Source organism: Martes martes, assembly GCF_963455335.1.
Source record: "Martes martes genome assembly, chromosome: 15".
NCBI classification, from domain to species: domain Eukaryota; kingdom Metazoa; phylum Chordata; class Mammalia; order Carnivora; family Mustelidae; genus Martes; species Martes martes.
Window position 1 is genome coordinate 7208243 of NC_137903.1, and position 14477 is coordinate 7222719.

The 14477-nt window shown below is 43.4% G+C and overlaps 1 protein-coding gene across 1 annotated transcript in view; it reads right to left on the reverse strand.

Moving 5' to 3' along the window:
• The window catches only part of RGS5 (regulator of G protein signaling 5), a 49458-nt gene extending 39912 nt beyond the window's left edge, over positions 1-9546 (reverse strand). Inside the window, exon 1 of the mRNA XM_080824699.1 lies at positions 9422-9546. Within this exon, the coding sequence (XP_080680825.1) occupies positions 9422-9465 (44 nt within the window). The 5' untranslated portion in view covers positions 9466-9546. The remainder of the gene's footprint in view (positions 1-9421) is intronic.
• Between the last annotated feature and the right edge of the window lie 4931 nt (positions 9547-14477).

Here is a 14477-nt window from a genome sequence, read left to right on the forward strand (position 1 = left end):
CAGAGAAGTTTGGGGATTTGCCCAAAATAATCTGATAAATGACAATGGTAGGAGTCAAATTCAATCTCATTTCAGGCCCTGCACTCTTAACTGCTATGTAATGAGCCTGTCTTACACTGTTCAGTTATTCTAATTGGCAGCTCTGTACAGCTGGTATGTAGTAATGGGGAAATTTTTTTTTCCCCCTAAAGACTACAGTTTGTTTGGTAACCAAGACCTTTTGAAAGATGGTGTCTATGGAAGAATAAGTATTTTAAAAGTGAAGACACGCAAAATTCATAAATTAAAGTCCATCAGATAAAATAAAATAAAGGTGGAAAGTCAATCTGTAGACCTTGAATTAGTTCCAACTCTAACCAGCGAGGTGATCCTGGACAAGTCACCCAAACAGGTCTGGACCTGTTTTCTCACCTGTGAGAGAAAGAATTTGTCTGGGGCCCCGATCTTATTCTCAGTCTGTGATTCTGAGTTGGTGGTGTGAGAGAGGAGAGAAAAAGAAAAAAAATCACATCTCCTCTCAAGGAGCAAAACTCATCTATTCCAGGCATTCGACTTTACTGCGTGCATCTGGGCGGTCAAAATTGTGCAAGACACTCATTTCTAGACTGTCATAATCATTCGTTGTCTTAGTTCTTCTTGCCCTTTTCTTGCTCGTAAGCCAGGACGCATTTAGTAAAATGTGTTCCATGAGAAGCCGATGAAAGTTCCATATTCCCGCCCTCACTGCAGGCTGGCCTCTGCCACTCATTTTGGCCTGATTACAAACCTCAGGGTGCTGTGCGGACCAGGAAGGGAGACAAAGGTTAAGCTATTCTTACTGAATCTGGAATATAAAAGTTAGAGGGCAATTAAAAAAAAAATCTAAAAGGCTTTTGAAACTTCAGCTGAGAATTTTGAGAAAATCCCAACTTACAGACGGTTTTTCCCTTGATGTTGCCAGCTGAAGGAGAAAGTGTAAATGTTAACCATGAGGGTAAGAGACGTATTTGTCAGAGAAGGAAAAAATCCCCATCGATCTACATTCATCTCTGTGAACAGCTTCACTTTCAGTTTATGTACAGGGATCTCTGATTTCAACAGATCTTTTCTTTCCATGTTATAAAAATATCCAGGGTGTGTGTGCAGTGTATAGACATGCACGCAGGTTCAAGGAACATACATGTTTTTAGATTTGGGGACTCAGAAACAGATTCTGGTAGCTTGTCATTCAGAAAGCACCAGCACCAGACCTTAGACAATGGGCGCTTCCGAGAAAGTCTTGAGAATAACGTGCGCTGTTGACCTTGTCCTGAAGTGCATGGGTCATCCCGTCCTGTGGCCTTGAACTCAGGTATTTCTTGTAAACTATGACTTCAAATATGCTGCCAAACACAAGAAACTACTTTGTCAGTGGAACATCTTGGTTCTTTCTAAATTTCCCGAATCCCCTCAGACAAGTGCCTCATCCAGAAACAGATGTTCCGCACAAGAAAATGTCAAAAAGTAGTAGCTTGACCAAAACAGCTCCACACACTTCACTACTGATAATAAGCACTTACAGAGCAGAGCACTTTACATTTTTCAACTACTTTACTGCATGCTGATTCTCCTCTGACTTTAAGAGGGTAGTTCCAACACCGTTCTAGAATGTAGAGTTGTGAGGAGCTGAGTGAGATTTTTCCAGATGGGCTAGGTGTTGCTTGAGAAGTATCTGGGGAAGCAGTCAGATAGGAGAAGGAAGAGCGTGTAAACTATAGACACGTGACCTTAGCCTCGTTTGCTCTTCGTGGAGCCATTGTGATGATCGAACACCTACTGCCCAAAGTATTCAAAGATTGCCTGGGTGAACCCTTTCAACCCTGGAACATTTCCTCTTTGAAGGAGAAACAAGGACAGGCCAAGTTATTGTTATCTCCACAGGGCAACGGAATAGAATGCTTTGCGAAGAAATGCCCTGTCTGGACTTTCCAGGAGCGCTCTGGTCAGAGTGAATCAACCCAGTAACATGCACATGAGCTGGGTTGATGACACATGCGTCCTGTGAGTAGGTTGGCTACACCTTCAGATTTTCCAGGAAAGACACAGTTTCTAATGCCTGCAGTGGAGGCAAGCTCCGTGTCCTCATGTAGGTGGAAATCACAGTCTCGGTGCGCTATGTGCCTGGTATGGATCCATGCAGTCCCCAAAGCAGTCCCCACATTGCTTTGAGAATTGCTGGAACTCCAGGATCTACTCAGGTGGTAGATGAAGACTGTTTAAATACATAAAGGACTAGAAATCCTGATTCACCCTTCTCATTCCAGCCTCAAGGATGGAAACTCTTTCACTGCTACAGCGAAGGGTGAGTCTCACTCTGGGCAGCATTGGGAAGGAAGGGCATGAGTCGGCCACTCTTCCCATTGGAGAAAAAAGTGACCTAGTGTGAAAGCAGTCAGAGGAACCCCCTCCCCAAGGCCAGGCATGTCTGTGTCCGTACATCCCATTTCCCTGCCTGCCCTCCAGGAGCTTACACTCTTGAGATTAACTGTAAACAAAGTACAAAAATCACAGGCTGTTAGAATCCATGATCTTTGAACCTAAATTACCCTCGAATTTATAAGAAACTGCAACTATCTTTTCCTTTCATGGAATTCACCAAAATTAGAGTCACATTCCACTGCCCATAAATATGCATTTTTGACAAACTGAAAGTTTGTTCTGAATGTATCACAAGTATTTTTTTTTTTTTTTAAGAAATATGGGGTTCTTAATTTAGTCCTTTGAGATCCAAAGTGGCTGGAAGAAAATTGCCCATTTTTAAGTGATTGCTGCTTTCAAGCTACATCCAGAAGTTAGTTCCCTGGCCTTCCTGTGGGATTGGGATGAGATGAAAAATTCAAATAGAAGTACAATCTTTCCTCAAAATGCATGGCATCCAAATTAAGGGCAATAAAGTAGTGCGGCTGGAAGCAGGGGAGAGGATCACAGAACTTACTCATCACCATTACAAGTCTGGTTGATGAGGCCAGGAGAGGCACCTGACGGAGGACTCACCCTCTGCTACTTAGCACAGGCCAAGGTTATAGCTCAGGACACCTGCACTCCCCACCCAGGACCCTTCCCATGTGTTATAGCCTTTTACACTTGCATCTAAAAATTCTGTGTTCTACAGGGCACCTGGGTGGCTCAGTCGGTTAAGCACCTGACTCTTGATTTCGGCTCAGGTCATGATCTCAGGGTCCTGAGATCAAGTCTTGTGTTGGGTTCCTAAGATTCTCTCTCTCTCTCCCTCTGCTTCTCCCCGACCCCATGCGCATGTGTGCTTTCTCTTTCTCTTAAAAAAACAAAAAAGTAAAAATTCTGTGTTCTACAAATAATGGCAAGGAAAAGAGAAATAAAAGACAGGAGTCCTATTGACTAAGGAGAGATTTAAGTGTGAGCCTGGGTTTTATGTGTTATCTGCACTGGGGTGGAGATTTGGGGCTGTCCTTCAGTCCTGGGGTAGGGGGGGAGGCGGGATGTGGTGGGCAGGGTGACTGGACGTGAGCTAGCTCAGCAGGGGCTCCCCCCCCCCACCAGAAGTAAAGTAGCAGAGTAAGGATCTGCACCCCAGCAGGCTTCCAGCCCCTGGCATGGTGCACAACCTTCAGTAGAGTAGAGAAGACCGGCAGGCTCTTTGAGAGGCTGTTCCCGGCAGTGAAGGGACATGAAGAGTCTGGGAGAAAGGGCACTGGAGACAAACCCCTCAGGTCAGCACTGTTTGTGAACAGTGCGCCCTGCCTCGCCACACCTGCTGTCAAATCACTTCATAGTAAGATTGCTACGGACTCCCTACGAGGTAAAAGCAGTCTCTAGGTGTCCTTAAGGACATTTATAAGAAGTGCTTTTACATAACGGAGCCCAGTTAATTGTAGAAAGAGCGCTAGATTGATGGGTAGTGCTTATCTCTTTAATAATAATAAAATTCAGTAATAACAATAAAAAAGCGTGACCTTGGTTTGATCCTGTTCAAACAATCCAACTGCAAAAAGGCCGTTGAGGATATTGGGATGCTCACCGGATGTTTACTAATACTAAAGAATTATTCATTTTTAAGTCTGATTTTGGTTTTTAATGTCTCTTAATGTTTAGTAAAAATTAACATCTATTAATGTTTTGGAAAAAGTTGGTATATTTTTAGAGGAGATACCTACTGAAAGAATGATGGCTGAAACCGTAAAAACACTGTACTCTCTGACACATCCATCTTTATTATTTAAAAAGACAAGGTTATGATGAGGAAGGATGAAAATACGTAAGTTTTATCGAAGACCTTGGCACGTACTTGAGATTTAAATGATTTCCTGACTACCCATGAAGAGGGAAAGAAGGATGGAAGGAAATTAATTCTTTAATAGGGGATACAGCATCCGGGTTTTCTTAAGTATTCCTAAAACGTGTCATCTTAAGAGTTACTTCCTCAGGTAGTGGAAAACAGGCTTTCATTGTCTTTCTCCTCTGGGTGACTCAGCCTTTAAAATACAGTGCAGGCTCAATGTTATCTGGAACCTGATTGGGGGCTTTAAAGGAAGAAAGAGATAGGAACCTGCTATCTTCTGGCCTCCAGCCATAGTCTGGTTCCTGTTACTAAGGATTGATCTGGACTGAACTAATTAAAGTTTAGTTCCTTTGCTTTCTGGCCAGCAGGACAAAAGCCGTAACCATGAGCCACAGAAACATTAACCCTTTCCCTAGATATCAGCTATTCCCGAATAGTGGCTTATCTTTGCTAAAGAAGGAAAAAATTAGATAACCTTTCAGGGATCCTCCCAAACTTAAGATTCTGGGATCGAAAAGTACTGTGAATTGAGATCTGGTGTTTCAACACGGCCCAGACTGAACGGAAGATGAGGAAGAGACGCCTCTTCAGAACAAGGGATGAAATCCACCGGAGAAGCGTGGACAGTAACTACAGGAGACGGAGCCGAAGTGATGGTTTCAGGAGCTTCACCAAGAGATCCAGGCCCACCTCCACCAGAAACAAAAGGACTCACCTGTTTAACAAAATTTTTCCTAAGGAAGTTGCAGAAATGCTGGAGGCTCCTCTCCACCTTTCCCCTCCTCCCAGCCGGACTCTCGCTCCCTCTGGCGGGAATCCCTCTGTTTTGGAACAGACACTCTCTCCCCATCGTAGCCTCTAATAGCCCTGCTGATGTCCTTCCCTGACCCTTTGCAAGCAGAAGAAACACCAGGCCAAACTGGGAGCAACCCTGCCTTCTTCACTTGTTATAAATTTATTTGTGCATTCTCCTGACCAAATGTTTATTAAGTGCCCACTATGTGCCAAGTACAGACTGTCTATTTAGTAAATACATTCTTTAGGTGAAGAGGTGGGGGGTGGGGGGAATATCTCTCCGCTGAGCAAATCTCTTCCATCTTCACAAACAGGAGTGGAGGGAATTGACACATCCCAAGGAAACAAGGTACAGGACGTGCCGCACGGAAGTTAACTGACTAGAAATTCAAAGTTCCCTCCTTGCTTGTCTCAGACGGATAATGCAGAGCGGACGAAGAGGCGCTAACAGCAGCCAAGCTCGCTGGGCCCTTTCCCTTCCTTGGCTCTGCACAGGCTCCTTGGGGAGCCTTGACCCCTTGGAATGCCTTCTCCCTCTCGGCTCTTCTCCCATAGACCCAGCAAACTTTCCTTCCTGAGGCTTCATTCATGAGTCTGGGTTCAGTACTCTTTATTGTAATTGCTTGCAGTTTCCCTGACCACCAAAAGTTCTCTGGGCCCCCACCCCAACTCCTCCCACTCTTCTGCTTCTCTACACTCCATGCTTTTCCTCCTTCACAGTGGATCTTAACACTGTGCACTCATTTCTTGTTAGCGATCTCCCCAACAGGGCTTCCTGCAATTTCCTTGAGAGCAGGGTCAGGGTCTTTCGTCTTTATGCCTAAGGCAGGTATGGAGCTTTGAAAGGCAACCCAGAGAAATGATCGATATTGCCTCATCAATAAGAATCCAAGTCTTTCTGAGTGACTCACCACCCTTCAATTTTACTGAACAGTTCCTTTCCTTTCTTAACATAATAAAGTTTCATTGGAATATAGGTGATTATATCAGAAGACTATGAGCTACAGCAAGCTTTAAATTCATACTTATGCCCAGAAAGCGTGATCCTAAAGTTAGCTAGAGTCACTGCCACTCTCTCTGTAGGCTTCTTGACCATCTTTTACCTATTTTCACTGAGCTGTGCCTTGTTTAAGTTCATTGCCACCTTCTTCTCCACAGTTGGCCCAAGGTTGTGTTCATACCTTTGAAAAAGCAGTATTCACTTAACCCTGCAGACCCAGGAACCTAGCCCACTTAGCAAGGTGCTTCCGTGTGGCTTAACGACCTTAAACAATTCGTTGGTCAGCGGCCCTACTTATTAGGTGACTTTCTACTCTAGATTACCCCCACGTAGACCCATATATAAATTGGAAGAGGAGAAAAAAATGGAATGTCCAGTAAAAATAATAATAAATTTAAAAAACCAGAATGTCACCTTCCTCATGAACTTTCCACAGTTCTTGAAACTCCCAGCTTTGCCACAAACTTGAGATGACCAGATGCTCCCATGTGAACTGTGGACTGAAAACATTTCACCACCAGCAGCTTTATAACCTTCAACAGAAATCAGAGCTACAGCAGACACCAACAGAGGTACAGGGCTTGTGACACTTGATTACTATCCCAGGGGAAACTCTCTGTCAGTTAACTAAGTTTTCATTACTCTCTTATTCTCCTTTTTAGGTTAGCAGAGACTGTGAACTTGGTGACAGGACTTGTCAGCACTGAAAAAGAACAATTATATTAATCATCCTGACTGCCTTATATTATACTAACAACTTTTTGGGGGAATCGTCATAATAATACTTTTTATGTTGGAATATTTTTGTCTTTTTTGGAAGAGCCATGTTTACTTTAAACTTAAACTTGTTCAGAGAAGTTTATTTCAGAGAACCTAGAAATAAAATGCATCTTCAGAAGAAGCCTAACATTCAAAGTTGAAGACTGTGGGTGTAAAATACGAACTTGAATTGACTCAGCTTTTTAATTTTTCCATTGACTGTCACATTGCCACCAACACAGCACTGGTTTCAACATGCCAGGAGGCAGAAGTCTGGGGTGGTGGCCATTTGTTGCTCGTATGTTTGGATTACTGGTTTCTCTGAATATATAAAAATGTGTGAGGTCCACTTTGGGTTTTCATAAGCAATAGTCTTAAGATCTAAAGAAAGAAAGAACAGTTCCTATGATTATGTCAAAGTTGACTCTGGCTTAATGCTTCTCCACACATGGAACAAGGACTATTTTCTAGGATTGACTCTCCTGGAACATGGAGTAAATTTTGTTTTCTTGTAAATCATAATTAGGATTCTAGAGTAGGTTGCTTCTGCCACCGCCATGATTTCAGCACAGGGCTGGGTTCTGGACGAGTTTTCATTAACTGACTCTTTTCTGCTCCTAAACTTTTAGGGAGAAATTCATTAGGATAAATTTCCCTTTAATTGCATCTCTTGCTAGCCACTGATTTAAACTGTGTCTTAAACATATTTAAGCTATGGCAGCGTGGGGAAGAAGGTGAGAAGACAGTCAGTCCAACTCTCATTGATTAAATGAGAACATAGAATCCTGGGGAAGTGAAAGAACTTGCTCATGGGTCCAAATTTAGATAATGACAAAACTGAATCTGCTTCTTACTCCTTTTCCAGTCCTCTTTCCACTACAATCAATCACAGCATGTTAATCTGGTTTTTGTAAACTGAATTTAATGTCCAATGCAACTTTTTGGTAGAGCTTTCCATTATAAACAGATTCGTTTTGTAAGCATATACGTTATCCTAGTTTACGCTATACGACTCTTCAAACATCTTCATCTAAGTAAGCACTGAGGTCCACCTCCGTTCCTCCTGTAGCATAGAGAGGAGTGGAGAGAGGGCCACTGGTGAGGTGGGAAATGAGAGACAGAGAGGAGAGCAGGGTTGGTAGGTTTGGATGCATTCGTTCAAGCACCCTGCTTGAACAAATAGGGTAGATAGACAGTCTAGATTTTTCTCTAGAAAAATCAGGATAGATAGTCTCAGATTTTTCCACGAGTGTGTGCTAACAGTTCCACAGTTCCACAATCCCATTTCTCCAAAACACTCCTCTCAGGCAGCATTTTAATTGGAACGAAGATTCTATTTGCAGTGGAAATAGAACATGAAAAAAATTAGTAAGAAACCAAAATTGCAAGATTCTACCACCAGCCCGTAAATTAAAAGCTTCAGGCAATCGAGGCAAAAAACACTTGCTCCTTGGCACCCTAAAGAACTTCACATGAACACTAGTTGTATCGTGGCGCGGAAGGTTTCACTGTGCACTGAAAGGTAACAAAAAGCGATTCAGTGTTATGGCTGATTGTGAATCAGGTATAAAACGGTAAGAGGAGTCAGACCTGAGCTTCTGAGAGGCAGGAGAGATCACGAACAGCCCACTGAACACAACCTTCTTAGGCAAACACTGCCAATGGCTTTAGGGACGGAGTTGGGTTGCACAAGGGTCACTTTATTTCCTTTAAATGGTGAAAACTCAAACCAAGTGTAATCAACTCCATTCTTAGGAAATAAGATTCCCACTCCCCTGCATCAGGTAGGGTTGTTGGGTTGTTAGCCTGGATACTTAGGATTCCCTCCAGAATATCTTCCAGCTTAACGGATAACCGGAGAATCTCAAAGGTGTTTTCCCATGTAGTTAAAAGGAGAGTACGAGCCAGTAAATAACCTCTGTGTCCCAGGGGCTTTCTTCCCTCCAGGGATCCAGCTACTACGATCTTAGGGATCAAGACACGAAGAACAATGAGAAACCCCCTCTCCTTACTGCACACCGGCCTCCCTCTCTCAGTCCACGTGCATCAAGTGATAAAGGCCTACATTTACACGGTTCTCGGCTGCGCCAGACTGTGCGCCGGGAGTTTAAGATCCGGTAATTCATTCAGTCCTAATAACCAGCCCCCGAGGTAGATGCTCCCGGCATCTCTGTTTCACAGAGAAGGAAACTGAAAGACAGAGAGTAAATAAATCGCCCAACCCCACAAAATAGTAAGTAGCAGAGTCAGGATTCAAAGGCAGGCAGTGTGATGTCGGAATCCGTTCTCTTTAATCATGCACTCTTTGACCCTGACCAGGCACCCATGGCCCCGGTATCTCCCCGGAGGAAATGAGATCTGGATACGAAATGGTGCATGAGACGGCCCCTGTGGGATCTGCCTCGCACAGCTCAGGCCCTACAGGTGTCAGTGCTGTCGGCAGAGAGGAGACAAGCCCCACTCTACAATCACACACCTGTTTCAGAACAAACAGCACCGGCTCTCTATCACCCCTGGATATCCACCCCCCTGCCCCTCAGCAAAGATTCTGGTTATCTCTATCTCTTAAGCCAAAACAACTTGGTTCTCACCTTTCCAGGCACGAGTGGGGCAAAGCCGCAAGTCCTTTGCACATTTTGGCAAGTGGCTTAGCTCCTCAGTTTTGAGCACAAATTCTGAACAGCAGAGCGAGACTCTGAAAACTTCCCAAGTGTCTGGGACTGCCTCTCCCTCTGAGGAATATATAGGGGCTCTTTGCCAGCCCTCTGCTGCTCCCTGGACCAATCCAGACCTTAGAGGAAATCGCAGGCTGGGACGCAGCGGCAGCTGTGGGAGCTGCAGGCCGGACTCCTGTCTCTGCAGCCTTAGGCTGCCGTCTGCTCTGGGAGGATGCTCGTTCTGCGGGGGCAGGGCAGGTCCCTCCCGCAGGGGTCATTCATGTTTTAACGTGTAAACGTGAGCCAGCCACAGAGCAGCATGCCTTGGGCTGCCCCAGATCTGTCAAAACCATAGCCTGCTTGGACAGCAAGAACCCCAGAGATCAGTTAGCCCAACTGGGTGTCACAGTGCTGGAGGTGAGATTCAGAAAAGGCCGGGGGATGTGTGCTGAGTCCCGCTGCCAGGCTCTCAGCGGGATGCTGGGAATTCAAGGAAAGGTACTGCCTGCTCCCAAGACCCCCAAACATCCTATTAATACTGTGCAAGTGAGTGATGGAGGCAGGCTCAAGATGTGTGAGCGCTTTCAAGGGCCACCAGAGAAGATTTGGGGGAGGAAATAAGCCTTGAGATTAGAGATGTAAGAGACAAAATACCCTGCGGCATTCTATCCACAAGATGCCCCCAAGTTCCCCTAATTCTGTAATTGGTCTTGGGATTATTCCCTACTTTGATAATGACGTCAGATAATTCCTTGGACCTCGCCCCCGTCACCCATCCTTGGCCAGGTTTATCTTGCCTGCCTCTCCACCTTCCCTTGTCTTATATTACTCTAGGATTATTTCTACCAAAAATGACCTCATTTGCAGTTCATCCTATCAGGACCCAAGGGGTTAATAAATTAATATGTAAATGCGGATGCCTAAGGGGTAGGCATGAGTCCAAGCTAAAAATAAACAGCAACCACATCATCTGTAAGAAAAGCTCTAAATTTAGAACTAAAGATGATTCTCGTAATGTTCCCCATTGTCTGAAATTATTTGTTTTAAATTGTTGATTGGGGCCCGTCCCTGGTTTGTAAAGTCAATACAGTGTATTATGATCTGATGTTTTAAATTAAATAGAGTATAATAGACATACATGCAGGTGCATCACATGAAGAAAGTTAAATATTATTTTCTGAAACTTTTGTTTTCATTATCAATATGGGTGTGTGAACAAGGTCATTAGATTAACTGTATTTCTTACTATGATTTATAATCAAAACGGTTTGAAGACCACAGCTCTCTACCATATATTTTATTTACAAGGAACCCTGTCATAGTCACCTTTGCAACCCCAGCACCGAGCACAAAGTCAGCACGTCGACACTTACAAACAGTGCTTGAGCTAAGAGCAATTGTCCAAGTTTCTGCCGTTCGCCAGCTGCGTAAATACCAGCAAACCAGCTCAACTGAGTGACGGACACTCAGTGTTCATAGAATATGAACACTGGTGTTGACCACTGAGTCTCAAGTTAGGAAAGTAAAACTAGCCGAGGAGACTCCTTGGGCAAGAACCTAAATTACAGTTCGATATTTAAGGATCCTTGAGGAGAGAATGAAGTGAAAAAAAATTAATGTAAGGCAATGGCGGGTGATGTCTTGGCCAGGGCTGAAGGTTGAAGCATCAAAGCAGGTTTCTGACCAATCTAGAAGTTTGTGTGATGCGTGAATGGATTATTAAAGAACCGAAACTATCTCAGCCTAACTAAAAGGTGGCTAGAAGCCAACATGCAAAAGATGCGAAATGCAATAGAAATAAATATGAATCCGGCATCTGTTTTGTTTTTAAAATCTTCATAAGGATGGAATAGCCTAAAAGCATGTAAAAGAGCCTGCTCATTGTCTGAGGCAGGGTTCTGCAGAGAAACATAGCCCATATCTGCACATATGTAAGGAGAAATTTATAGTAAAGAATCGGCTCACAGAGTCGTGGAAGCTGAGCCATCCCGAGATCTGTGGTCGGCAAGTGGCGGGCCCAGGAGAGCCAACGGCTCTCGGTCCTACCGAGAAGCAGAACTGTGGTGCTGGCTCCGGTCTGAGTCCAAGGCTGAGGGCGAGAGAGGATCCCAGGGCCCGGGGGAGACAGTCAGGCAGGAAGAGAGAGTGAGCCCTCCCTTCCTCAGCCTTTTTGTCCTTGTCCTGCCTTTACTAAATTGGATGACCCACACACACCCTGGGGAGGAAGGGGTTGATGCCTCTATGGGTTCAAAGGTTAATCTCATCCAAAACCACCCTCACAGACACACCCAGAATCCTGGTTCACCAAATACCTGGGCACAGAATTAACCATCACACTCAAGGAAAATAAACTTGATGTTCTTTCTAAAATAAATGGAACTATTTTATTTTTTTTTCTCCTTGCCCTCCCAAACATCCCTCAAAATGATGGTAAATGTATGAAAAGTGTAGAAAGCTATAATAGCACACAGAAAGGAAACACAGGCCGTCACGTTTGGAGTGGTTTCCATCTCTTTATAGAAGGTGGGAAGGCGTGGTTGGGAGTGGTCACTCAAGAAGCAGTGGCTAGACTTCAGAGAAGAACCCAGACAGGTGCCCACGTGTTTGCAGGAAGCTCGGGGCGCAGACTCCAAGATGCTCGATAGCACAGAGGCAGGCAATTAGCTACGGAGCTGGCAGTAGTGGGGATTACTGAGGTTTTTGTCCAATGGAACAGTCTCCTGCCTACCCCGCAGGGCTGCTGTGATATATTTCTAATTCATTTTCTTAACTAAATCATGCATCAGTCTACTTCACCATGGTTAACAACACATTTATCGAGATGCCTTTTATAGCCAATGATGGCACATCGTGGGGAGAACCTCCCATCCTGGGACCATCTGTGGTTGATGGTGAAGAGGCATCCACCCACTCTTGAATCTCTCCTAACGCTTCGGAGTGCAACTTAAGGCCCACCAAGAGCACAGGCAATAAATAAGGTGGAGTCTTCACCTTACACGGCACTAGATTTCTTTCTTTCTGATATATTTTTTAAAATTATGTACTAGTTCCATTTATAATTCTGTCATGCAGAAGTATATACTGTCAACAAGTTGTTATATCTGCTTCTACATTTTTTTAAAATAAAAAGGCAATGCATAGAACTAAAATCCCTTTAAATGCCCATTCCTATTTCCATCCTTCTCCCATCTTCAGCACACACAATCCCTATTCAGATTTTGGTATGTGGTTTTCATCCAGATTTTTAAAAAATCCTTCACCTGCACTGGGTTTGTAAATACTATATGGTAATCATGTATATATGTTTTACTTGTGTATATAGCAATATAATCTCCATCCTACTTCTTTATTCAGAATCATGAATTTTTTGCTTTTATTTATTTATTTTTATTGTGTTATGTTCATCACCATGCAATACATCCTTAGTTTTTGATGTAGTGTTCCAAGATTCATTGCACAGGAAAGGGAACAGTCAACAAAACAAAGGCAGCCCACGGAATGGGGGAAGATGTTTGCAAATGACACTACAGACAAAGGGCTGATACCCAAGATCTATAAAGAATTTCTCAAACTCAACACCTGAAAAAAGGATAATCATGTCAAAAAATGGGCTGAAGAAATGAAGACACTTCTCCAATGAAGACACGCAAATGGCTAGCAGACACTTGAAAAAATGTTCATCATCATTAGCCATCAGGGAAATTCAAATCAAAATCACATTGAGATACCACCTTACAACAGTTAGAATGGCCAAAATTAACAAGGCAAGAATCAACAAATGTTGGAGAGGATGTGGAGAAAAGGAGGAATGTGAGTTGGTGCAGCCACTTTGGAAAATAGTGTGGAGATTCCTCAAAAAATTAAAAACAGAATTTTTTGCTTTTGGATTACCTTGACACTTATAGAACATCTATGTTCCAGGGATTTAAAAAACATTTTTCATTCATTTCCATATTTATTTGTCACAATAAAACCATGAGATAAGTGCTTTAATATCATTTTTTAAAAAATATTTCATTCATTCATTCATTCAGTCACTCGCTCATTCATTCATAGAGCCTGAGAGGCGGTTGGGGCAGAGGGAGAGGGAGAAAAATAATCTCCGGCAGACTCTGCCAGGAGCCCAAAGTGGGGCTCAATCTCATGACTCTGAGATCATGACCTGAGTTGAAACAAGAGTTGGACACTTAGCCAATCGAGCCACCCAAGTGCTCCTAATGTCATTTTTTAAATGAGGGAACACTCTGATCTTTTAAATGAAGATGAAGTTGAGGCGCCTGAGTGGCTCAGTCGGTTAAGTGTCTGCATTTGGTTCAGGTCATGATCCTGGGGTCCTGGGATAGAGTCCCACATCCCTGGGATTGAGTCCCACGTCGCACTCCCTGCTCAGTGAGGCGTCTCCTTCTCCCTTTCCCCCGGCTTGTGCTCTCTTTCTCTCTGACAATAAATAAACAAAATCTTTAAAAAAAAAAAAGTGTTCATCTCGGGGGCACCTGGGTGGCTCAGTCGGTTACGTGCCTGCTTCTTGGTTTTGGCTCAGGTCATGATCTGAGGATTATGAGATCAAACCTCAGGTCAGGCTCTGCACTCAGTGGGCCTTCTGCTTGAGACTCTCTCTCCCTCTGCCCCTCCCCCAGCTCACATGCTTTCTTTCTCTCCTCTCTATAAAATAAATAAATAAATCTTAAAAATAAAATAAAATGAAATAAAACTTTGCTCCTCTTGATCAGTCTTTTCAGAAGTTTATTCTATCTGTTAGCCTTTTCAAACAACTAATTTTTGTTAGTGGTGAGCTTATCTTTTGTTCTGTTTCTTACGTTACTGCTTTGTGTTTGTATCTTTACTATTTTCTATCTTCTATTATTTTAATGTTTTTTTCTAAATTTAAATTTAATTTAGTTAACATATAGTATATTATTAATTTCAATGGTAGAATTCAGTGTTTTGTCAGTTGCATATAATACCCAGTGCTCATTACATCACAGGCCCT